General features: G+C 41.2%; 1 protein-coding gene across 1 annotated transcript in view; it reads right to left on the reverse strand.

Moving 5' to 3' along the window:
- The window catches only part of SCFD2 (sec1 family domain containing 2), a 146540-nt gene that overhangs the window by 113911 nt on the left and 4878 nt on the right, over positions 1–27751 (reverse strand). Inside the window, exons 3-4 of the mRNA XM_028745201.2 lie at positions 14588–14715; positions 1516–1691 (exon numbers count right to left, since the gene is read on the reverse strand). Of these exons, the coding sequence (XP_028601034.2) occupies positions 1516–1691; positions 14588–14715 (304 nt within the window). The remainder of the gene's footprint in view (positions 1–1515; positions 1692–14587; positions 14716–27751) is intronic.

Below are 27751 nucleotides of genomic sequence, written 5' to 3' on the forward strand. Positions count from 1 at the left end.
GTATAGTTAAAGCTATGGTTTTCCCAGTAGTGATGTATGGAAATGAGAGCTGGACCATAAAGAAGGGTGACCACCGAAGAATTGATGCTTTTGAATTACGGTGCTGGAGGAGACTCTTGAGAGTCCAATGGACTGCAAGAAGATCAAACCTCTCCATTCTGAAGGAAATCAGCCCTGAGTGCTCACTAGAAGGACAGATCGTGAAGCTGAGGCTCCAATACTTTGGCCACCTCGCGAGATGAGAAGACTCCCTGGAGAAGACCTGATGTTGGGAAAGATGGAGGGCACAAGGAGAAGGGGACGACAGAGGATGAGATGGTTGGACAGTGTTCTCGAAGCTACCAACATGAGTCTGACCAAACTGCGGGAGGCAGTGGAAGACAGGAGTGCCTGACGTGCTCTGGTCCATGGGGCCACGAAGAGTTGGACACGACTAAACGACTAAAGAAGGGAAAGCTGGCATCATGTATTATGATTCAGTACATAGGAAGTTTCCTTATGCTGGAATCATGCCAGTGGACCATTGAGTTCAGTACTGTCTACACTGACTGCCAGAGACTGTCTATGGTTTCAGAAGAGCAGATTTTCTCAGGTGTACCTGGAGAGGCCAGGTTCTGAGCCTCTGCAACGAAGCTATGATTCTTTCCCTAAGGACAGCCATGCTTTCCGAGCATTGAACTTAGAAACTCAGATTTGTTTTCCCTTAGGTCCACAGTTTCCCTCCTCACAACCCGCCGCCTGCTAGAAATAGGGTTGTGTGTCCTAGTTCAGAAAATTGCAAGCCTTATGGATAATGCAATTCAAAATAATTGTCATTTGACTGCAGCAAATGAATGTGTACTTAGGAAACAATTATAATGCCAGAGAGGAAAGTTTGCTTTGGCTCCAATTCCAAACCTATTATAAAGGTTAGGAGGCAATGGGTATAAATCCTGAGATGGGTATGATTAAGAAAGGACTTGGTAACAACTAACCATCAAAATGTATATTTTAAAATGTTTGCTTGCCTTCTGCCCTTTTTCTTCTTCTGCATTTTTTTCCTTCACTCAGAATTTAGTTGAACACAGTGCTTGTTGTTTTCTCAGCGGACTTTGCACACAGTGCTGAGCCTGCACTTCCTTTTTTAATACAAATAAAATTACAAGTGGTATAACCATATTTTATATACAATTGACACAATCTTGCCAAAGCCGGGCAACTTTTAAAAAAGTTTGATCCTATGTATGTTTCCTTGAAAGTAAGCTCTTTTCAGTTCAAAGATCTATAGGTCAGTTCTATAGGATTACAGCCTCAGTTGTTCTGATTACATGGGTGAGACTTAAGCACATGCTTAACTGTTCTAACCACTTCAAGGAAATTTAAGAAAGTTCTGTTTAGAGCATAATCTACAGATTTTAATGGAAGCAAAGGCTGGGGGCCTGGCTAGAATCTTGATGGTGGCCTACCTAAAAAGTGCCACTGTTAACTTCTTGGAAGAAAGAAGGAGGGACATAAAAATCTCACATTATATCTTACCTGCACAAGTAGCCTTTCAAAGGCTAGGAAATTGTCCCATTTGGCACTCTGAGGGTGTTTCAGTGTCTGCACAACAGCCAACGCAATCTGCAGAAGCCCACAATGGTTCTCAATGGCCTCAAATTTCTTTTTGAAGAGCTGGATATGTGAGCTGAGCTGCTCAGGGGTGACTCTCCCTGTGAAAGTAATTGCAGACACTTCTCAACAGTGTGCAGGCAGATGAAAGGAGCAAATGTTACCAATAGCGAGCAATACTTATGCAGTATGCTCCAGTAAGAGACAAAGTCTTTTCTCAGCTATTCATTCAGCACAAGCCTCCCCCACCCCCACCCCGTTCACAATCATTTTCTTTACCCAGGAATAGTAACTTTGGTAATTAACATGCACATATAAGCATAGCAGTGTGAAAGTTGGTGTGTACTCTCCTATGTCTCCTCTTTTTGGAACTCACAGTCAACCAAAACCAGATGTTTGTGAACTGCCACTGCATTTGTTGTGTGAATCTGATGGTTGTAGTGGGTAGGGAACAAAAGAAAACAATGGGTGCCCAATTTTCACTCATATGGAAGGGCAAAATATGCACCCTGCAAAGGGTCCCTGTGTCCTTGGTGATCCCATCTGTTGCCCTCATGATATGCATTGTGCTACCACTTAACGTTTCTCAAACAACTGGATCAAAATACATAATTTCAATTACGCTCCCCACCCCCCAAAAAACCACCCTCTTAATTTCTTTAGTGTGCAAGAGGAACACCGTTCCTTGCTGGGCCAACAACATGCAAGCTTTCCCTTCAGCTTCAAACTGAGTTTTTAGAGGCAGAACTCGGAAATGCCTTCCTTCCAACATAATAGGTGGGATCCAGAGAACTCTTGGCAGGCAGAAAGAAGCTGCTAGCAGAACGTTGCAAAGGTCTGTGCAAAAATCCATTCCAAATCTCAGTAAGTTCAACAGCAGCTCTCGTGCTTACACGAGAAGATGAACATCTTTGGGTTTAGTTTCCCTTTCCCAACACGTCTCCTTCCAAGAGAAAAAGCACTCTCTGCAAAACATCAAGGCAAAGCCAGCAAAATATCACATGCTTCAAGCTGCCAACCCTTTCGCATGGCTAAAAGCTGACAAAAGGGTCCTTCGCTGAGCCCACAAAGGCTAAAAATGCAGCCGCAGCCATGTCTGTTTTCAGACTAAACATTCAACTCCCAGTCATGCTATAATTTATTTCCTTTAAAGCTGTCATGCAGATTGACATAGTGGTCTGAAAACATTAACCCTGATGCTTTGCAATAAGTGATTTCTCCTTTTTTTCACCCTTAGCAGTAATGATCTATTGCTACTTACTCAAAATCTGTTTCATGCACACATCACAGATAAAACCACAAGGTGCAAACCTCCCCCCCACCTTCGTCTCAAAAACGTTATATTTAGAGAAGGTGTAAAATAGCTTTCAATTTCATAAACCTTAAGATACCACCCACTGTTAGGAGGAAAAGTCATTTGCAGTATGCTGTTCACTGGAGAAGAACACCATGGTCTGTGGTTTCCTAGAGCATTTGACTTCGGGCCTTTGCTAGTGCAATGCCCAATAAACTGTGTTCATATTGTAACCCATCTCCAAGCTTAGTGAAGTCAAAAAGCCTGATTTTAACTAGAAGCCTTATTAATCCTCCTGAAGTACTGCCAAGAGCAAGGACTTAAAGCCAGATTGAAGAGGATGAAGGACAGCAATGGATGCTTAACACAATTTGAAGTTTCTCACTTGCTTATGCATCTATATTAATGTGCTCGTCAATCCTTCTGTTTTGTGGAAATGTATGTCCTCACTTCACACTGCTTTAGTCTCTCTTTCTGTCCCCTGTTCCAGGCCGTTTTATTAAACTTCTTTAAGGGACGTTCCTTACAAGAGACACTTTACACTCATGGGTTGCCAAGTACAAAATGTGCATAGACGCTACCAGATGCAGAGGGCACACACATTTTTGAAACGAGGTAGGTTGTGGTTTTTCACATTAAAGAACTCAAAGAAAATGGGGGTGTCTGGTCCTTTCTGCTTTTTTGACTAAGTATATTGTGAAAGGTGCATTTGAAAACATACGTGCAGACTTATAATCCCTAATACAATGCACATTGTACTCAGATTACTTAAACCACAGTTGAAAACATCTCATGAGTATGGCCTTTTATTAAGGCTGTGGTAGTTTTGTAGGACAAGCATTATTATAAGAAAACTTTGTGCTCCAGGATTGATTGATTGATTGATTGATCAGTGCTAAAAAATGTCATGTTCTTAAAACTGAGTATCCCAAAGAAGACTGTGGATTTTTTCCTCCAGACTTTCCAGATGAATGAGGTGACAAAAAAGAGAGACTCCATCAATGCTGAAGGTGTTTGAATAGATGGGGTATTTTATTTTGGAACATGCATCGAGTTAATTATCTCTCTGGGGACCAATTAATAGGGAGTAAACTTCAAGGAACTGAATATGGCCTCTTTCCTAAGGATACAAGTCCGGCCAAGTATGTTAAATTCAGTTCAGCTTTTGTTGATGCTCAATTGCAGAGGTCCCCAAGCTTTCAGCTGACAATCAACAATAAGTGATTCCTTATGTTCCTCTCCATTTTGCAAGCAAACCAGACTGCAGAAAGCAGAATAACTCTGTGGAATACCATAATAAAAAAATACAATACTAGGGATTCATATAACACTTTCTGGTGTTCAAAGATTTTCTCACACTCTATCTGGTTATAATTCTAACAACCCTGGATGGTTGGTTAGTGTTATGGTCCCCTTACCCAATTCCCAGATGTGGGGCTAAGGCTGAAAGAGTGTGGCTTGTCTACATCTACGTACCGAGTCCCCAGCTAATATGAGATTTGAAGTAGAGACTTACTGGTGATGATTCATAGATCTGCCTCTTATGGAGCTATCCTATGCTGCAATTATGCCAGGGGCAGAGATACTTTGCTTTTGCACCAGTACTGAATAAGTGATTTCAGAAGGGAAAAACATGGTAGGAAGAAAAGCATAAAAATGCCACACACAACACTAGCCAATCCTTAGCTGGATTGACTAAACTCGGTGGCTGGAATTCTTTGCATTCCAAGACATTTAAAGTGTAAACACATTCAAGGATTTTCGCTTTTTGTAATCAGCTGCTACATGGTGTATCAGTTCATTATTTGTTTCTTTTCTTTTCTTACATTTATATCCTGTCTCTGTTCTGTCACAGAACCCAAGGCAGTCTACATGTTGTTCCCAAGTTAGTCACCCATCCAGAAACTCACATCCAGAAAAATCACACCCACTTAAGTTTCAGCAAGATGGTGGGCTCATGTGCCTTGAGACCATATACCCTGGGACTCAATTAGCTGTGTCAGCTTTGTCTGGAGTTCCTCACATTCACTTCTACATCTCTGTTTACTTCAGTTGTCAAGGACAATTTCACCTCCTCGTTATTCTCTTACTTTCCTATGGAGCCAGCCTGCTCTTTGACCCTGTCACGATATTTTGTACATGTGATTCCCCCCACCTGCATTCTGAAATCATACATTCCACAAGAGAGTCACATCCAATGGCCCTTTGGATTGCATGCTTCAGCTCTAAATCCTTAGAAAGCTTCGGCACTGGCATGTAACCTAAGAGGCAGAATCTTCTGCATACAGAAGATGCCAGTGCAGTAATGCTGGCCCCCTTACTGTAATACTCTGGTATTTTTAGAATGCTGGCAAGGAATGTCACATGATGAACAGGAGCACTGCAAAGTACAGTGGCACCTCGGTTTAAGAACTTAATCCATTCCGGAAGTCCATTCTTAAACCGAAACGGTTCTTAAACTGAGGCGCACTTTCCCTAATGAGGCCTCCCGCCGCCGGTGCCTTTCCACCGTTCGGCTTCTGTTCTTAGACCAAGGTAAAGTTCTCAAATCGGGACACTACTTCCGGTTTTGTGGAGTCTGTAAACTGAATCGTGCTTAAACCGGACTGTTCTTAAACCGAGGAACCACTGTAATTAGGAGAAGTAGTGAAGAGAGTTCATTAAGGTGAGGAAGAGAGACTTTTCATTTATTTAGAGATATAGTAAATAAATACTATCACACAGTTACATGGAAATGAGTGTCCCAACTGCATGGAAGCTTGGGCATGAGTCGTTCTTCAAGATGACCATGCAAACATGCAGGTATTTGGAGACAGAGCCTGACCCCAGAGACCAGGATTGTACCCCAACCCAGGAATCACACGATGCCTCCATCATGCAAGTAACAAAGAAAAGTAATATATGGATTTGCTGTTGCTATTAACAAGTTACTGCATATGGATTACTGATTAATAAAATAGTGTCTATTAATTTTTCTATAATTCTTCACAAGTTTTTTTGGCAACAAATGCCTTTGCCTTTTACACATCTGAAACACAACTTGATCCTTTTTGGTAGGTCTTGAAACTACTGTATGTAATACTGGAGCACGGCACGACCTTAAAGATGGAAACACTTGACAGCCATCAGTATAACAACCAAAAAAATAATATTTGCATTTTAACAAGGGGATAAAAAAAAAAACATAAAAATGAGCACGAGACCAATAAAGTAAATATTACTTACAAATATTGGATTAAAATTAATGTATTTGTAAAATTACATCACTGAATACAGAATGTATAGGGAACACTTTATCAATACACTTTCCCTTTAATTATTCTTAGATTAGCTTTATTTAAATATATATATCCACAGCTAGACATGTAAAAATACTTAGATATGAATTTGAGTTTGAGCATTTCCATTTTCTATCTTTAAAACAAACAAACACTGAGATTAGGATCCTGCTGTATCTTCAGTCTCAAAATTTTGTTGGAAGATATGCCAACAAAAAGACCATTGTCAGCAAACTCCCTTGTTGCAAGAAAAAGTAAGGTCGACCAAGCATTCTGTGTCCATGTGCCAGCCATAATTTAATATGCAAAGATAACATACTACCAGCATATTTGGCTTGTAAATGTCTCCACACAGGTTTTATTTAACAGTATTTTGGTTCTAATTTTTCGTGGTTTATAAGGGTAAGTGAAAATTGATTTAGCTAGAGACACAAACCTAATATGTATTACAGATCTGTCAGTACATACATTTAATCTAATGACAGTATGCCTATTTTTGTTTCAGTTTTTTGTTCACATCAAGATTATACACTTCAGACAAGCAGTGCTTTATTGCAGCTGGAAGCGGCATCAGAGGTATCTGAACTAAGGCCAACGAATCACATCCAGCTGAACAACGTTCCCTCGTCCTCCAAGGACATGCCACTAAAGATGGTAATTTTCCCTTATTCCTACAGAAACCCTACCTCCATCCTGTGTGTAATGCCTAAATAGATTGTAATCCAAAGACCGCTTAAGGATCTCCTTCGGTTTCATCAGTCAATATCCATGCTTTTCTTCAGCAGTAAACTATGGTTATTTCCCCACCTCTGTAAATTAACTGGCATTGTTAAATCCAGCACAGCATTTATTATTTGTACTTATGAGATGCCAAATAAATGGAACCTCTTGCCCTGAAGCCTAATAAGGCCTTCAAGGCAGTTTCCTCAAAACCACAACCCAGACCCTCCACGTGTCACTATTTTCCAGTAACATTCTTGGATTTACAGAAGCCATCCCAGTTTCTGACTTGATCCTGGAATGTCCCGCTTTTCCTCAGGACATGTCTATTTTCATTGGCGAAATGTTGAGGGTATGGAGTTATCCAACCCATCTGAAGGCAGCCCTGTATAGGGAAGTTTTATTAAAACAGTGTTTACTGTTTTATTATATTTTTATATATGTTGGAAGCTGCCCAGAGTGGCTGAGGCAACCCAGTCAGATGGGTGGGGTATATAAAAAGTAAAATAAGAATAGGATGTCCCTATTTTCATCAGAGAAATGTTGGAGGGTATGACATCCACATGCCCCACATCTGGCAACATATGTGAGTGGAACAGGTAGATTTGGCCCACACACAGTCAGGAGCCTTAAAGTGCACTCCTGATTCTTCACAAGCATGGTAGATTTGATGTCACCAGCAATCAGCTGAATGGCAATATGAACAAGGCCACAGGTGCTGGGATTGACTGCACTGCAGCAAACGTAGGGCCTAGAAAGCCCATTGGATGGAGCTGTGCTATTAATTTCCCTACCTTTCCCAAGTTTCAGGAAACCAGGCAGAGGGCCTTCTCGGTAGTGGCACCTGCCCTGTGGAACGCCCTCCCACCAGATGTCAAAGAGAACAACTACCAGACTTTTAGAAGACATCTGAAGGCAGCCCTGTTTAGGGAAGCTTTTAATGTTTGATGCATTACTGTATTTTAATATTTTGTTGGAAGCCGCCCAGAGTGGCTGGGAAGGCCCAGCCAGATGGGCAAGGTATAAATAATAAGTTATTATTATTATAAATCATTATACCTGTAAAGAGTGGCCCACTGGAAGCAGGGAAACCCAGGATCCAGGCCACTGGCCAGATGAAGTCCCCCCACCCCCACCCCTTTTGAAATTAAAAAATAGAAACACAACAGGGAGAATATACTACATAAAAATCCACAATAAAACCAAATACAAAACTAGCACAATAAAACACCATACTCAGCACAGAACCAGAAATAGCCATCCAATACATATGTTAAAACCACCAACCTGATCACAGGGACTTAAATCAAAATCTTAAAGGGCCTGGAAGAATGAAGAAGTCTTAGCCTGTGTGAGCACCAGTCAAGCTTCCCCAGGGAAAAAAATTCAATAGGCAGAGGAAGTCACCACTATAAAGGCCCTCACTCTCATGGACACCCTCTGCACTTCAGTTTAGGATTATGGAGAAGGGTGTGTTTATGGCATCAACCTTAATAGATTCCCATCCATTCTTTAAACAGCATTTATAAACCACTTCATATTTTAAAAATAACTACACAATATACCAGCTTCCGCAATTCTGCAAAAGTGTGAAACAGAAGCTGCAGCACATAGTACTGGGTGCAGAATTCGTCTTCTTGAGCAATTAATTTCTGATTTAAAGGCATGGCAGTTCCTAGCCCTTAAGGCTGCAAATAGAGATGTCATGGAGGGAGAAAGAAAGTAACACAGAACAGCTGCCTCATTGGCAACCACATCTTGCTTGCACCGTCTTATTTCACCTTCACAGAAACCTCAGAAATTATGAGATGATGGAAAAGACGAGCACCACCAAATAGGGAAAACTTCTTTATAATGAAGCTGCGTATCTCCCATATTTGAAGCTGCGTATCTCCCATTAGGACTGGTGTGGTCCAACATTAAAGGTTTTGTGAAAGGGGTGGGTGGGTGTGTGGGTGTGTAAGTAAAACATGGTTAAGTACAGTGATACCTCGGGTTAAGTACTTAATTCGTTCCGGAGGTCCGTACTTAACCTGAAACTGTTCTTAACCTGAAGCACCACTTTAGCTAATGGGACCTCCCACTGCTACTGCTGTGCCGCCGCTGCGCAATTTCTGTTCTTAACCTGAAGCACTATTTCTGGGTTAGCGGAGTCTGTAACCTGAAGCGTATGTAACCCGAGGTACCACTGTACCAATTCAAGCATTACAAAGATATGGGGGAACAGGAGGCAAAAGGAATTTGTGCTTCCCATTTCTCTCATTTCATAACATCCAGAGGTGAGCATATTGCTGCGTTCTTTCATATCTTGGATATTCTTTCATGTTTGCAGACAAAGTTCAGGCATACCTTACACCCCTAACAAATCTGTCATTTCCTTTGATGGTTCCCCCCCCTTTTTTTAAAAAAAAAATGCCAGATAGTTACAAACTACTTAAGGGATTTACAGTAGCCTTATCCCAACCTCTTTCACAAAGCATGCTGCGCTGGTATATTGTTTCTGTAGGCTAGGTCTGCCTTGTGCTCTTTAATGAGATGCTTTCGTCTTTCAGGTCGCATTCTGCATAGTTTACTAGGGAAGAACTGAGAGGGCTTTCTTCCATTAATGGAGGGTTAGAGTAACAGAAGAGAGCACTTTGTTTCTGTTATCCTCCTGGTGTTTCAGCTTTCATCATTCAACATGCCAATAAAGGGAGATAATAAAGGGATTCAGGCTCAGGCTAGATTTACTGTCCACTGTTAAAACTGCCAAGCAAGGCAGGCCATTTCTGAAGCCACAGAAGGACATTTGTAGCAAAGTGTCTTTGGCTGCCAAATAATATGCTAATAGCAAAGCTTTAAACAAAAGCATCATGAACCATCACTTTCAGAAGCGTTCTAAGATATGCATCTGATCACCAGCGAGGCTGCAAAGGAAGTGAGGATTGGGGAAAGAAGAAGCGGTACTTCTGCTGAAGGAACAACACTCCTTTGTTTCAGGAAGCTAGAAGCAGAATAGAACTTTCTTTCGGAACCCAGTATCTTCAAGTGTGTTAAAATGCGAAGAAGAAGAAGAAGAAGAAGAAGAAGAAGAAGAAGAAGAAGAAGAAGAAGAAGAAACCAAACAAAAAAATAAGAGGCCTGTTTTTCAACAAGCCTGACTTCCTTTTGGACACTAGCAAGAATGTTACACTATAAAAACCTTTTTTAAAAATACAGTTACATTTTGCTACTTGTCTAAACCAGTGCAAAGAATATATACATTTTGAATTGATGGATACTGCATTGAAATAATAAATGTTTAACTACTTAGTTTTTTAATTATTCCTTTATTGCTGTTTTTTTGTTTGTTATTTAATTGAATTATATTTATATGCTGTTTTCCATGACGGCTGTCTTTATTTATTTAGTAGTATTTATACCTTGCCTACCAACTGAAGTGGCTTAACATATATCCAAAACACAAGAAAGCAGACATTAGCAGAATATTTACTAGAATAGGGTAAAGGTGTATATAATTCTGCCCTCCAGTTCTCTGATGTTCCAGTAAGTGCTCTTCTGCATAAACACTCTACGTACTGTTGATGTATATGTTTTGCATACTGTTTTCTATTATTAGCATTATTATTTGGCATTCAGGAAGCCAAATACAATGGTGGGCTCAAATGCAGTACAATGGTACCTTGGTTCTCGAACGGCTTAGTTGTTGAACAAATTGGCTCCTGAATGCCGTAAACCCGGAAGCTCCTGCAGCCAATCGGCCTTGGCTTTCAAACAGTTTCAGGACTCCCGGAACAGATTAAGTTCAAGAACCAAGGTACCACTGTAGATTTTTTTATTCAATAGGAGTATATGGCACACATTCACTCAGACAAGAAAAGGATTCGCTCAGGAAAACTGAGCAAGTGAGTTCTCCAATGTACATCCACAACCACTCGCGTCCCAATTTCTTGGGATAACTGTTTCTGCACTTCCTCCTTAATGGTGGTGCTGGGGAGAACTTGGCTCACTGCCTTATTATAAAGGTGTATTATATCCTGTCAAACATTACTTATTTGCTTATTTAAGGTGCTTTACAGCATCTTTCTGCCAAGACAGTTTAAAATTTAATACCAAAACAAGCAAATTACAAACTTTTTTTTTATGTCACTGATGGCCTCTTCAGGAGAAGATGGTTTCCTGACCATGGCATCTTCTTTTCTCTTTGGTTTGTTAATATTTCAGGAAGTATTCATAAATAAGGCCTATGATGATTGACAGCCATGGTGCTACTGTGCTATATTCAGCCCCAAGTTGTGAAAACGAGAAAGAAGTATGTCTCTTCTTAGATGCCAGCTTAGTATATATTTCTTTGCCTGGAATAGAATGTGAAGAATTCTGGACCTTCTCACTGTATTTTTTATCCACATAAACTAAAACAACCAAAAATGATTATTTAAAAATATTAGAATTAAGTGAACTGTGCATATTTAAACCACATATACCCACCCAGTAACAAAAAGTGTTTTGTTCAGATGTGGTCTGGCCTGAGGGCAATTTTAACAAGAGTTTTCCTAAAACTGGTATAATATTTAGGTCTTTAAAGTGGGAAAAAATAGCCTTTTTACTCAGCCTTGGCACTTGCATATGACTCCTGCTATAATGATAAATCAGGACCCTGATTTTCCAGCAGCTTCTGAGGTTAATTTGCACACGCTTAATGTCCACCTTCCTCTTCTCCCAGGCCTTTGACTAATTAAACAATCTATGGCCTTTTAAACTGTCTGGGTGGTAGTGTTTGGTTTGTTACTGTATGTATTTTTGTGTTTTCGTATTGTCAACTGCCCTGTAATCCTCAAATGAAAGGCAGTAGAGAAATGTTGTTGTTTTTGTTGTTATTGTTAATGCTACATTTTGGATTCAGATACTGAAGCAAGTTTAAAATATCTACATGCTAAAAAGAAGCTTGAAACCATCATTGGCTTGCAATTGTCCTTTGTCCTTCCTGAATGTGGGAAGAGATTTTTTTTCCAGCAACCGATAGCTGAGGGGGGGAAGTTAAAGGGCACTTTCAGATCATACAAGACAAGCCAGCATTTGCTATCTTGAAGCAGCGCTGAGCTAATATGGGTAACTTACATGCCCTTGCCCTTTGGCAACTCAACTCTTTAGTCACCCTAAATTTTTCCAGTCTTCTAGGGACAAGGAGTTACTGAATGGCTCAAGGGACAAATGCTTTCAGATAACAAAGTTAACACAATACTGCTCATAATGAAGTTTTGGCCTAACCATTGTGGACCCTGGTTGTGCAGCACATGGAAAGGGGAAAGATCAAATTTATTTTGAAGCAGCTGTACCTGCACCTAAATTACAGCATGTGATTACTACATTTTTTTTTTTTTTTGAAATAATTATGCCTTAATGTATGCTTCCACTTGCCTGTGTCTACTCTTTTGCATTATACTTACAGTACAGTCGTACATTGGTTCTTGAACGGAATCCGTTCCGGAAGTCCATTCAACTTCCGAAAACGTTTGAAAGCCAAGCATGGCTTCCGATTGGCTGCAGGAGCTTCCTGCACTCAATTGGAAGCTGCAGAAGCCGCTTCGGACGTTCGGGTTCCAAAGAAGGTACAACTGTATCTTAAAGCAATCACTCAGTATTTCCTTATTGAACATATATATGTGCATACACACTAAGGCTCATATTTTTAAACAATGATGAAATCGTCAATACCAGATGAGCTTATGATTCAGAAAATAGGTAACAGGCACAAACAAACTTGAAATAGTTACACCTCTGTTTCAGTTATTCAGCTTTCCCACTCAGTGGTAAATAAACAAAAAAAAACCACACACAACGGTACTTATAGACCACTTAACTTAACAAAAGAACTTGTCAGGAAATAGTCCCAGGCTGATTTTCTGTATCATGAAGGCAGAGATGTTCATGCACTGTTCTTGCATGGGATACAGGGACAGGATGCATACATGATCAGCTTCCTGTTTTTTCAAAACACTAGATTTGAAATAGAGCCTTTGCTTTTCTTCCACCTAGGAGCTCTGTTGAGACTACAGTGGTCCCTCGGGTTACATACGCTTCAGGTTGCAGACCTTGCTTCAGGATGAGAACAGAAGTTTTGCTCGGCGGTGCGGCAGCAGCAGGAGGCCCCATTAGCTAAAGTGATGCTTCAGGTTAAGAACAGTTTCAGGTTAAGAACGGACCTCTGGAACGAATTAAGTACTTAACCCAAGGTACCACTGTATGTTATGTCCCAAAGACAGGGGAAAGCAGATATTGAACACAACATTGTTGGGGGGGGGGCAGGAAGCACAGGGCACTTGCCTATCCATCTGCCACCACAGCAAGATGGTGCCCCAAGTATCCATTTCAGCCTTGTGAATAAGCTTACAAAAATAATTAGGCTGCAGAGAAATAAACAATTACTAGCATGCTAAGAGGGAAGTAGCTTGTGTTTCTATGCTGGATATGGAGGAGGACAAGGGTGTAGGGGGGCTGTAGCCCTGGGCATATGATTTTTAGAGGGCTCCCATGCAGGGATTCCTGTCCTGCCCTGCCTGCCACTGGGGGTTTCTAGGCCCTGGAGCCCGGCTGGACCACTGCATCCCTAGCCCCCTCGCTGAATGGCCCCCTGGCCAGCATTGGGCAGTTTCACCTGCCAAGGGCCGCGTCAGCCAGCCTCCTCCCTGCACAGGCGGTGCAACGCAGTCCCCCTTGGCTCTGGTAGTGAAAGCCAGGCTGGCCTGGCGTGCAGGCTTTGTGAACTCTCCGCACCCCTGGGGTGTTGGCAGCAAGGGCTGGGGCTGGTGCGATGGGTTTTGTTCCCCCTCTATGCCCCGCCTCTGTGTGTGCACATGCCCCGGTTGCCAGCAAATGCTGCAACACCACTGGAGGAGGAGAAGGATGCTACTATTCTCTTAGAAGGCAAGATAAGATAAATGACCTTCCGCCTGGGACAATCCATCCCTGCTTTGTCAGCCTATTCACTTGCTGGCATTGAATTCCTAGTTGCTTAAGGCATATGCAACATTGCCCATATGATATACAAGGTTGCCCCATGATACTGAAGGCAAAGAAAGCAATAAAGTGGTACCTCGGGTTACATACGCTTCAGGTTACAGGCTCCGCTAACCCAGAAATAGTACCTTGGGTTAAGAACTTTGCTTCAGGATGAGAACAGAAATCATGCTCCGGCAGCGCGGCGGCAGCAGGAGGCCCCATTAGCTAAAGTGGTGCTTCAGGTTAAGAACAGTTTCAGCTTAAGAATGGACCTCTGTAACGAATTAAGTACTTAACCCGAGGTACCACTGTACAGAATGAGACAAGAACTGTGCCACAGCTGTAAGTGGAAACTGAGAAAACTGTGGTTTTTTGGGCACAGGAACAAGGTTCTGAATAACCCCTTCCATCCCCAGGCTCATACTTCAAAGCATTAAAGGCAAGAGGTGACATTGTATATTTTTATGAGTGTATTATCAGCCTGTAAGTCAGGCTACAACTGCGTAACATTTTGAATCCATTTCAAAACACTGATTGATAACTCACCAAGCTCCAAAGAAACTGATTGCTAAAACACATGGCTCGTCACCAAACCGCAGTTAACAACCTCAGATTTATTTAAAGACCAATGATTTCGGAATGATCAGTGTCTGAGAAATAGCTACACTGATTAAATGGCTGGACGCAGATGAAGAGTACGCACAGGCGCGCTCCAAGGCTTACTTACCCATGCTCATCTTGATTGGCAAATTTTCCCTGCTTGCAGCTTCCACTAGGTGTCTCCTGACTTCCATCACAGCTTCTTTCTGCTTGGAATTCATCAAGGACTCCCACAGAGACTTAGCAGCTGGATCACTATATATAAAAAAGGAAAAAAAGCTTACATCTGCTAAGAATCAAGCAAACGGACTGGAGCTTAGTGATTTCTACAACGTGGATAGCCTATCTACTTTCAAGTACGGAAACAAAGCTCAACTTTTTCAGAAAGGGTTGCTCTCTCTTCAGACTAAGAATACATGGGCTGATTTGGTAACTTGTTATATTAACCGGAGGTTATCCATTTAATTGGTTCTGTTACCACAAAATTTTTAAGAGAATAGTTCAGCAGTGGCTTGCGCAAACAACCAAAGCTACTGAGAATATTAATGACGACAAAAACAGCAACAGTTTCAGTATAGCAGACTTTCTTCTGAAATGTACTATACTTTTGAAATGAAAAGCTGTTCGCGGGGTTCAGAAGTCATGGTGGGCTTGCGAAGCCGTTGATACAAGCAGAATATTAAGCAAACGTTCATATGGCCATTGATGGAAAGTGGATCTGGCTGAGCTGGGAGGTGTTGCATTAAATCTCACCTCATTCATAAAGCTCACTGAAGTACAACAAGCGAGGGAGGGACACTGAGAGGAAAAGCAGTGGTTTCAGAAAAGGTTTCAGTACAGCAATAAAGGAGTTGGGAAAGGGTCCTATGCCAAGGCCACTGCTGCTGCTGTGAAACATGTCTTCTCTTTTGCTCTCCTGCCTACCCCTGACTTCGTGCAAATCCAGGACTGTGTTGAGGCACTACAAATCCTGCAATGGGGGCTGCATGAGGACATACATTTTTTTGTTATATATGAAGGCATAACTTTATGCAGGGTCAGTCTTGAATGGCGTACAAAAGTGCTCTATATCTCAAATATGTCAATATTAATTGTGATCACATGGAACTATAACTTTTAAAACAAAAAAGAAAGAAAAATCAATACCCATGAGAAAGCTCCTTGGCAGAGACAAACGTTTATTGTCAAGTCATGCTAATATAGATTTTAAAAGTCCTGGAGGGCAATGATTTCCTTCCCCGGCTTTTGTTTCTTTACAAGCCAATTTCTTCCCAAAGTTGTAGGTTTGCTTTGCAAGGCTACTGGGAATTGTTTAAAAATATGTTGAGAATAGCAGACTCTGTTTAAAAGCAAAGTAGAAAATATGACAAACCGGCACATTTGAAGACTTGCAATATCAAAAGTGGATGTTTTGTAGACTTATTACTGCTTGCAAAAGATGGGGGAAAGGAGATAGACACTGTTTCTACACACTTATTTCTATATACAGATTCAGCTGTCTAGCCAAGTGATAGGATAGCACCAGGAGTAGTATCTAAACAAATGGCTTTGGACAAAAATAAAATTTGTAGCTAAAGAGAGTAGTTAATTGAGACTCCCGCCCCGCCACCACAATGCTTTCTAGTGATGGACTTAGCTTTCAGATTTGGACCTGGCAATTCTAGGTCCACGGGTTGTCTACTAATATACCCTGTTAAGTAGGCAACCTCTGAAGCCAGCAGCAGCCACACATTCCATGCAGGATACTGCTGCTAGTCTCCTAATACAACCGAGCTAGAGTCCACACTACCATTCATCAGATTTCGCAACATGATCAAAGTGATGAGGTTCTACACAAATACTGCTTGCTTCCCCGTGTTCTTCAAATCTCAGATCTAGAGTCTGTTCTGAAGGCAGACGTGGAAAATGTGAACAAATAAATATGTGCCTGAGCTTATTCAGAGTGCATACATGGTAACTTGACCAAGAAAAACTGGCATTCACACAACTGGGACCAGGGCTTTTATGAGTTTTGGAGACAATTCAAAGAGAAAGCACGCATGACCTTATATTTGTTCATTTGATGTTTTAATGTAAACCATTTTGAAATCCCTCCACCCTTTAAAATATAAAGTATCACAGAAATGAAATAAATAATAATAACAATAAGCTTCATGTGGGGATGGTGCCTTGACATTCCATTGTAGCGACTGCAACCCAGGGTTGAGGTGCCATTTGGCAATTAGCTTATATATGCCAGTTTCTAACACTGGTGAGAGTATGTGGAGCCACCAAAACAGATGGACAGTACATGCAGTTTTGACAACCTGGATTCAGCCTCCAATGCCCTGAAACAGGATACTGACACTATCAGAGTTACCCATAATGACTATTTGTCAAGCAAGCACCTTTGAAAGCTGTGTGTGGATTACTAGACTCACAACTTTTGCTACAGGTCATCAGCACTCTTTGCTCGATCAGATTGCCTGCAATTCTGACACCCGAGAAAGCTTGGCTTTCCTCCGTCTCTTCGGTTCCAAGTAAATATGATAGGACAACTCACAAAGCATTCAAAGATCATGTTTCAGAGTGATCTCCAAAATCCCCAGGCAGGCTCCCGAGAAAGGGACTCCTCCTAAAGTCACATCCTGAGTAAACAATGCTGAATAGTTCAAGATTTTAAGGATTTTGTTTTATTTTATTGCAGACAGAGATGCTGTCTCAGTTTACAGCTTGGTCTGAGTTTGAAATCATGTCCACTGCCAACATGACTTCTGTCTGAAATGAAACATTAAGCATGCATATATCCTGGTTTCGAACAAATGCCAGTTGGAGTTTGCTGGGAGCTAACAGGAAATGCTAATCTCAAGATAAAGTGCAGCTCTGTTTTAATGCAGAAGAGTAAGTAGTGAACTGTGGTCCAATGAAATGTAAAGTAGGCAGTGGTTCTGGAGAAAGAGAGATACGGGGCCCTGTTTAGAAACTGTATCAATGTTGTCACAGAATCATAGGATTGTGGATCTGAAAGGTGTCATGAGGGTCATCTAGTCCAACCCTCTGCAATGCAGGAATCTTTCACCCAACGTGGGGCTTGAACCCACAACTCTGGGATTAAGAGTCTCATGCTCTATTGACTATCCTTTAAAACCAATTTAGATTGTTAACTGTGTGTAGTGGGACAAAACTGGTGTTTCATGCCTAACTGAAGCCAGAGAGATACATTGTGTTAGGGTCAGTTTTATAGTGTGTCAAAAAAACTGTTACTATCTAATTTGTGATGTTACAGTTATAATAGTTAGCTGGAGGACATAGATTTTTACAGTGGTACCTCTGGTAACGAACTTAATTTGTTCCGGAGGTCCGTTCTTAACCTGAAACAGTTCTTAACCTGAGGTACTACTTTAGTTAATGGGTTCTCCCGCTGCCGCCACGCCATCACTGCATGATTTCTGTTCTCATCCTGAGGTAAATTTCTTAACCTGAGTACTACTTCCGGGTTAGCGGACTCTGTAACCCGAAGTGTTTGTAACCCGAGGTGTTTGTAACCCAAGGTACCACTGTATATGCTCCAGTTTATTCACAAAGCGATGGGTCCTTTACTGGGCATTCCATTCAAACATAGTGAGTCATAATTATAGGCCAACCAAAATTCAGAATTTCACTGAGAGCCTGGTAATTGGTTGGGAAGTTAGGCTCAGCACTGCTTAAGAGCCTGAGAAGAAAACCTTTGAAAAATGAAAGAAGAGACTCTGAAGAGGCAAGGCAAAGAATGTGGTGTGGAAAGCAGCAGCAGCAGCAGCAGCAGCCAGGACTAAAGTGGCTGAAGTCCAGAGAGAGGCTAGGACCTAAGAAATCCCTTTGGCAGAAGGCAGCTGACAATGAAGGAGCCAACACCTTAAAGATGAAGTCACTAAAAGCAGAAACTAAGAAGGTCTTCAAGGGGAGAGGAAGACCATAGCAACAGCCCTTGGGAAAAGTTGAAGGCAGTGTGTCAGCCGCAGCATTCAAAAGTTGCCAGGTATCAGGCAAATTTTATACCTGTCTATTGGCCACTTGCGACCAAGTCAAGAAGGCGTCTGGTGTCTCCACCATCTGGAGCTGAATGCCTGGAGATCTATTCTATTCTATTCTATTCTATTCTATTCTATTCTATTCTATTCTATTCGGACAATTAGAATGAATTTCAAGAACCAAAAGTCAGATTGGAAAGTATGATTTTTCAAGCCACCTGGCCCAAAAATGGCAACTAGGCATTCTGTTTTGGCAACTGTAACTCAAGGAGCCATTTGGCGCCTAGCCAAATCTGAGTTTCTAATACTGGCCAGCCGGTACTTTTCAGATGTGCTCAGGTATTTGCAACACTCAGAGTGTGGCAGGAGGCATGCACCCAAGTCCCCTCAATGCCTGCTCACACATTGCTTCCCCCCTCAACTTCCCAGTGTTGTGTGGGGTTGGGGTTGGGTTTGTGGCAGCTTCTATTCATGCCTGCTCAAGAGGTTGGAGACCTTGTTTGATAAGTGTCTCCAATCTCAGGGACAGTTCCACCACATTCAAGACAGCGTGAATAGGTGCCCCTGCAAAACCACTGCATTCAGTATGGGGATGGTTTGGCACTGACCATGCACACCCCTGACCTTGGCCATAGATACAGAGATCATGCATTCAGGGAAATGCCTTAGTATGCCTATCATTTATCGTGCATATGTGACAGGAATACCTGCAGTCAATAATATAAAGGTAGGATAAATAAATGATAACAGGCCTTCCCTTTCAGGTTCTTGAATGTGTGAGAAAACAGGTAGTGACATTTGCTAAGGGCTACTAATTTGGGGACGCGGGTGGCGCTGTGGGTAAAACCTCAGTGCCTAGGGCTTGCCGATCGCATGGTCGGCAGTTCGAATCCCCGCGGTGGGGTGAGCTCCCATCTTTTGGTCCCAGCTCCTGCCCACCTAGCAGTTCGAAAGCACCCCTAAGTGCAAGTAGATAAATAGGTACCGCTTTATAGCGGGAAGGTAAACGGCGTTTCCGTGTGCTGCGCTGGTGCTGGCTCGCCAGAGCAGCTTTGTCACGCTGGCCACGTGACCCGGAAGTGTCTCCGGACAGCGCTGGCCCCCAGCCTCTTAAGTGAGATGGGCGCACAACCGTAGAGTCGGACACGACTGGCCCGTACGGGCAAGGGTACCTTTACCTTTACCTTTTACTAATTTGTATAGACTTATACAGTTATGGCCTATGCTGGTATCCAGTTTAAGAAATATGCTCATGTAGAAAATTCTCACATATAAAGCAACTCCTTCACAAGGAACAACAGATTGAAAATATCCAACAATACTGCTCCCACTTAGGCTAATAAATACAATCTGATACAGCAAACAATTCCCAGCTTCCTAGTCACAGAGCATTATCCTCATTTGGATTAATGGCATTTAAAATTCCCATAATTTTTCAAAGCAAAACATGCAGTTGCATATTTTAAAAGCCAGACAGTCAACATTAAAGAACGTAAGCATTTTCTTGAGCAATTTAAGCTTATTCCTCAATTCCATTCCAACTCCTCAAGCCACTTTGATGGCATAATCTGCTCTAGACTCAATTTAACTGTGTGTCTTGGCAAATACTCAAAAGTTAGAGATTATTATTTGATTCAGATGCCAAAAGGCTTAGAGATATATAGCCCTAGAAGCAGAGAAATAGTATCAGCCCCCCCCCCCCAACCTACTTTTTGCATCTATGAAAAGAAACTGCCACATCCAAAGATCATGTACTCAAATTAGTTCATTGCTGGCATAATCTGAGGCATAAAGCTATCATGGCATCAACAACTACAGAGTATTCAGTGCCCCAGTCAGATGTTACACACACTTTTCTGTACATGACTAACTCAGATTATTCATCCCAGGACTGGTCTGAAGGCAGATGCTAAACCTTCCACGACCAAAGAGGAGGCAAACTTCACAGTCTCTCAAGACAGACGGATGCCAACAACAAAATGTAAGGGAAATGTTGTTCTATTCACTGCATGCTTTTTCAAAATTCCCAGCCATAGATTGCAATTAATCACCTCAGCTTTTCAGTTAAATTCACCTGCCTACACATACCACAGCTAGTTATCTGAGGCCTAAATGAACAAAAAGGAAACATTGTTCCTTGCCTAATCATCTGAAGGCAATTTTTACTCATTACTTGTGACCAGGACAACTGTTTATAAGCCTGCATGACTGACCAGATGTAACTATTTTGCTGTTTAACCAGTACATCTAAATTTATGTGCAATAAAGGCAGACTATATGCATCCTGTATGCATACAGCTATTTCCAGGGTGAGAGGAATCCCAGACATTGGGCTGTCCAGAGCCTATAAATATGACACTGATAAATATGACACTGATAATAATGAATATGAGAGACATGTTCAGTCCTAGGTCCTAGTAATTTGAAATATTTTTCTAGTTTGGGAGATGGCATTATGGGAACTGGCTGTGCACCAAGATAATTTTTGGCACAGATATATTGTTACAAAAGCCCGGACCTGCCCCCTCTCTTCCAAGCAGTGGCCAGAGTGCATGGGGTCAGAGGAGCACAAACAGGGTCTGTGTCCCTTTGGAGAATGGAAGACATGGCGGATACTGTCATGCTTTAAGAAATATGGTTTATTCACATATTTATACCTTCAGTCTGCATGGAAGGGAGTCCAGATCTTACAGCATGGCCCAGAAGCCCCTTGCCCTCCCCCAGAGCAGCTACCCTGGCAACCTTCCAAATCTCTAGTCACTGGTCACAGCTGGGGCAAGGAGTTGCTAACCCTCAATGGCTCTCCATTGGAATGCTAACAGGCCTGCCCTTCCCTCAGCCAGCCAAAGTGGTTTGCAAAAGGTAGGCCAGAAATTCCTTGTTTGCCACAGCCCTGCAGTTTATGTTTTAGTACAGGCGTCAGCAAACTTTTTCAGCAGGGGGCCGGTCCACCGTCCCTCAGACCTTGTGGGGGGGGCGGACTATATTGGGGGGGGGGAGAGAATGAATTCCTATGCCCCACAAATAACCCAGAGCTGCATTTTAAATAAAAGCACACATTCTACTCATGTAAAAACACACTGATTCCCGGACCGTCCGCAGGTCGGATTTATAAGGCAATTGGGCCGGATCCGGCCCCCGGGCCTTAGTTTGCCTACCCATGTTTTAGCCCATCCCCAATCAAAATCCTAGTATTTATTTGTTCCTAGTGTTTAGAGGGATCCCTTCCCCCCATTTCTATAACAATATTTAAGATTAAAAAGTGCCTATATTTAATTTTTTCTTGTTAATTCTTTGAGAGAGAGAAAATAAGATCTTCAAGATAAAAACATCACATATATCAGGTCAGGACTGCAAGACTGCTTTTAAAATATTGTTTCAGATGACATTATTCAACACTAATGTGTTTTGCATTCCAAGTAATGTATGATTTCTTAAGGGTGGTACGATTTAGGGACCTTCATACAAAGAAAAGACTCTTACACAGAAGATCCAATTCATTGCAAATCAGCGTCTGTATGTAGGAAGCCATTTTCTGACCCTTTTCCTTAAAGTTAATATTATGTTTGTTTATTTTTGGGGGGGGGGGGACAAGATGGATAAATTATGGTACAAATGGGAATATAGATACTAATCAACAGCAATTTATTTTCCTTCATAGCTACAAAGGAATAGGTACAGGGTAAAAATCTATGATGCTTTTATTGATTCTTTATATATGCAAAAGCAATTAGAAAGTGATTAATTTTAGACTGACAGTTTTAAGGAAAGCCTTCACTAGTTACTAGATTGCTCATCAATAAACAGAAACTGGATACATCACTTGGCCTTAAGAAATTCAGTGGCCTCAATTTCTCCTGTAAGAGAACACTTCTTTTGGTGCAAATGGATAAAGTGGTTTAGACATATGTTTTCAGAGGCATGGTGTGTGGAGACAGTGGGTTTCCAATTGAAAACATCTGGGAATATCCCAAGGCTATAACATTCCTGGAGTTCTTCCAGATTCAAGTGGCAACGATGATTTGCACGTTTGAGGGGGGAAGGGAGCATTGTTTTATTCAACTGATGGCAAAAGTCAGTTTCCCAAACAAAAGTCTGTTTTGGAGAAGTGTGAAAGATATTGGAAAACATCTTTTTAAATGAACAGCAGAGTAGCAATCATGCATTGACATAGTACACAATTCCTCCTGTTATGTTTCTGCTGCTAGTGGAATTAAGTCTCATCTGCGTGCAATTCTCAAGGGTCTACACATTATGAGTGGTCTTGGTAGCCACGTCAACATTTGTGATCACCCATATCCTACCCAAATTCATCATGCGAAAGGCTGGGCTGGGTAAATCCCAAACCGGAATTAAGATTGCCGGAAGAAATATCAACAACCTCAGATATGCAGATGACACAACCTTGATGGCAGAAAGTGAGGAGGAATTAAAGAACCTTTTAATGAGGGTGAAAGAGGAGAGCGCAAAATATGGTTTGAAGCTCAACATCAAAAAAACGAAGATCATGGCCACTGGGCTCATCACCTCCTGGCAAATAGAAGGGGAAGAAATGGAGGCAATGAGGGATTTTACTTTCTTGGGTTCCATGATCACTGCAGATGGTGACAGCAGTCATGAAATTAAAAGATGCCTGCTCCTTGGGAGAAAGGCAATGACAAACTAGACAGCATCTTAAAAAGCAGAGACATCACCTTGCCGACAAAGGTCCGTATAGTTAAAGCTATGGTTTTCCCAGTAGTGGTGTATGGAAGTGAGAGCTGGACCATCAAGAAGGCTGATCGCCGAAGAATTGATGCTTTTGAATTATGGTGCTGGAGGAGACTCTTGAGAGTCCCATGGACTGCAAGAAGATCAAACTTATCCATTCTGAAGGAAATCAGCCCTGAGTGCTCATTGGCAGTACAGATCCTGAAGCTGAGACTCCAATACTTTGGCCACCTCATGAGAAGAGAAGACTCCCTGGAAAAGACCCTGCTGTTGGGAAAGATGGAGGGCACAAGGAGAAGGGGACGACAGAGGACGAGATGGTTGGACAGTGTTCTCGAAGCTACTAACATGAGTTTAACCAAGCTGCGGGAGGCAGTAAAAGACAGGAGTGCCTGGCATGCTCTGATCCATGGGGTCACGAAGAGTCAGACACGACTAAACGACTACAATATCCTACCCACTTGCCCGAATTTGTATTGCATCTCTGGCCTGAGGTCAGAGACGATCGCCTTCTCCCAGCCCAAGACAGAGTTTGACAGAGACACAGCATCTTCACAGTTGCACAGTTCAGAAACCCAGCACAATAACCACAGGGATGATCCCTGCATCCTCTCCAGAGGGATTTGTTATGTTGAGAAGCAAGCTTGCAAAGCTTGGAGTCAGGGTTTGTGGAGCTTCCTTGTAGGTGATCTACACATCCTAATCTCAGCCCAACAGTGAGGTTGGCATCAGTCTCTCTTCACCTCTAAACGAGAGAGGAAAGTTAAGGTTCTTTTGTTACTCTCACCAGAAGAAAATGGAATGCTTCCCAGAGTGAGAATGGAGGGTGGGATTTTGGTCTATTTTCTATTCTAGAACTTTTTTGTGAAAATAGTGAGCCAGAAGACGGCAAAATGTATTTCAATTATAAAAAATATGAGCTGTGGTATTTACACACAAGAGATAAGCAAACATGTCAAGAGTTGTGTGTCCTGGAAAAACTGTAAATGTGACTAGGTGCACAACATACAGCTGGGGATGTTTAATGGGATAAAATGAGCATAAGCTTGCCTGCTGCGGTCAACTTATTTTTTCAAAGCAGTATTTTTACTTGCCAAACCCACAAAAGTAAACCCATATCTTAAGCATGTAGCAAACATTTCCTGCATCCCAACATCTTGTAAACTTGTAGAAGAGGGCAAACATCTTAATCCTCAATTTTTTTCTATTTAATGTTATCTAAAAGGAACAGAGAAACGCGCGCACACAAAATGTTCAGACAGGAAAAAAATCACAATGTGTTCTTTGGATTTAGAATACCAGATAATGTTTTAAGGCATATTTGAGTGTCTGTGATAACAAATAACTTGATACACTTAGTCCCTGGATGTGCGCAATGCGATCCAGCTGTCTAGAAAATAAAATGTTTACAAAGGAAAAACATTCCATCTTTGTTTATTACATCCTGCAACACCAAGCTTCATAGGGCTAGCGTAGGATTTTTATTGTTGCTAATCCAGGAAATATAACTGATAGCACAATTCATTTCATTCTGTAGCCTTCAGCTTTTTCAGACCCAAAGCCTAGCTTGCACGCCAAACATGAGATTAATATCCAATTTATCTATGTTATCTTCATTCTCTCTTTCCAAGACTAAAGTCACCATTAGGGCCAACAAAATGAATTTTGCTATCTCAAGATGGTGCCTCCTTCATTCCATGACCAGAAGCTGACAGTTAATTTCACTTCAACACCAAAAATATGGTAGCATCTGATGCCAGCAGGGCAATTTCAAGGGGGATGACAGGCTGTGTAGCACATAAAGCTCTGATATCCAGCTAAGGGAAATGGCTGGGAGGAGCTCAGGAAGAACAGTGAGGACCATTGTCATCACCTCAGCATCTGCCACCTAAGGCTTGCAGTACATTCCTGTCAGATATCTCTGAAACATTTGATGCTGCTGTTCAGTTTACTAAGCAGCAAGTCAGTACACTATGCCCATATTGGCCTCAAAGTCTTTCAAATTGCAGAAAATAAGGTATATACAGCTCCACTTGCCTACCACTAGGTGGCAAATTCCTAAAATGATGTATAATTCTAATTTGGGGGGGGGAGGGGAGGGAAACCCCCTTGTGCTAGCAGGAATCCTTGCACTGTCTTCCCCAAGCATGGTGGGTTAATGGAATCTGAGAAGTGATCCTTCAGATTCACAAACTCACTTGTTCCTGAACTGTTAGTTCTTAGGTGTCCTATAAAAATATATATATTAATACATTAAATGCATACACTGAAAATTGTCTGTCACATTATGCTTTTAAAAAGTTCTGATCTTTATAGCATGTCTGTTTCTTGACAATTCATTAGATATGTAACGGTTTTAAAACATTCTTCTTTTGTGCTTTAAAAGTGCAAACAGTTACTTAATAGGAAAAGAAAAGAACAGGCTGATGGAAGAGGAGTCAATAACAAGGTGCTGACAGCTGAATCTACATTCAGGGATTGTAACCACGGCCAAGTCCATTTTTGCAGATGTGGCAGCTAGTTACTCAGAGGACGCTTCCTGGTGCATGCAGAACACTTCATATCTGAATATTTTTCTATTTGAAAAGAGCTATCATTTGCTACAAGACACTCTGACCATTTCCTTATCCTCTTGTTTCCTCTGGGTTTAAACTACACTCATCAAAACAATTCATACAATTTGTATCAATAATCTATTCTAATATATATTGTAAAGCTTCTATGGATATTAGTATGGCACAGGATACCCGTGCCTCCCCCTCCCCAATTTTAATTTCTGTCATAAAAATGTAAACTTCTAAATAGTTTTTATGCAGATGTCAAACAATTATAGTATATAAACTTGAAAATTTTATATTGTCAACAATTTTAGGTTATATTTTAGTGATTAAGATTTAAATTATATATTTTTAACTGTTGCTATATCTGTATTGTCCCTGTTATACCCAATTGTAAATTCAAATGTCTTCCTATCGTGTTTTATGACTTTCCTGATATTGTATGTGAGCTGGAACTGGTCTGTGACTGAAATAATAAAATTATTATCATTATCATTATCATTATCATTATATCTTCAAGGCTAAGGATTTGCAGCTGAGCAATCTGAGTGGATTATGAACTGCTTTCTCAGACAAATGTTACTGCATCACTGACAGCACAGCCATGGGGAGGCTGGAATTTTGCACGTTTCACAAAGTTCTATAGTGCCCAATAAATTTTGCACATTTTCCATGGGTGCCCAAATATAGAAACTAGTATCACCTTTATTTTCTTTCTTTAAATATTTATAAACTGCACTTTCATTAAAAAAACCCACAATAAGGGAGTTCATTTTACCATTGTTTATACACACACACACACAATTTAATAGTTATGATCCATAAGTTTTATTTCATAATATATAAACTATATACTTAAAGAAAAAAAGATTATCACTCTCCAAAAATATATATTCTCTGCAATCTATTTCTACTAAATGACCAATGTGTCAGCAATTATAGCAAGAAGGTTTTCTCGATGGAAAATTCTGCACATGACTAATATGATTTAAATAATTTTAAGGACATTGCTGCATTTTTCAGTTTATCAAGTGGTTGTGTTCGAAGTCCAATAACTTTAAGAGCACAGAGAATTTAAAATTTTCATCTTTAAAGAAGTTAATTGTTTCCCTAGATTTAAGTAAATACTCTGCTTTATAGCCCTACGTCAACCATAAATATTCATTAAATCTGCTTGCTAACTCCATAAACTAAGCCCAGATGTTTTGGCTGGAAACACATTTATTTATTTATTTTAAAAATACATATAGCTTGCTGTAGAAAAAGGAGGTCTTTTTTCTCCATTATCCCAATACATTTGAAATACTTAGAAGAAACATCTATTAAAATGTGAACTACCTGACGGTGGATTCCAAACTCTAGGTGTGTGTATATCTCACACACACCTTTATTCAGAAATAACAAATTCTACAAAATTCCCATCACTGCCAACAAACATTTTATGAAGAATGACATCTGATCCGAAGTTCCCTGCCAAAACAGTAATTCAATTCAAATTTAAATGGACTTCTTTCAGAGTTGAATATTGCAAACATTAATTCAGACTACAGTTTAGGATACATTTCACAAGTCTAGCTAACAGCAGCCAAATATTTAGCAGAGTATTTCAAATCAGTATCTGAACTTCTCCTTTGCAGCTAAGTCTTATGGACCTGCCTTTATTGTGCATTCCCTCTCCTTCCCAGATTCCCTTCCCCAAGTATTCTGTTATTCTCTTCTTCCCTACAGCCCGATCTTCCAATACTCCTTTCCTGGGCCCTTGTTTTCCTAAATGTCCACTTCTTTTTCGCTCCTTCACTTTCCCTGCCAGTCCCTTATTTAGGATCTGAGCAACTGAGCCAATGGCAACCAAAGACACTTGGAGCAGGAGTGGCTGGGGCTGATGGAGTCCTAGAGTATCTGGTGAACCACAGATTCCCAACCCCAGCACTATGGCAAATCTGGTATAGCTCTTCAAAAATTCCACACAGTTCTTTCCTGGCCCTACCTGGAGATGCCAGAGGTTGAGAATGTGAATCTCTGCATACAGTGGTA

The sequence above is a fragment of the Podarcis muralis genome, chromosome 9, assembly GCF_964188315.1.
Source record: "Podarcis muralis chromosome 9, rPodMur119.hap1.1, whole genome shotgun sequence".
In the NCBI taxonomy this organism is placed as follows: domain Eukaryota; kingdom Metazoa; phylum Chordata; class Lepidosauria; order Squamata; family Lacertidae; genus Podarcis; species Podarcis muralis.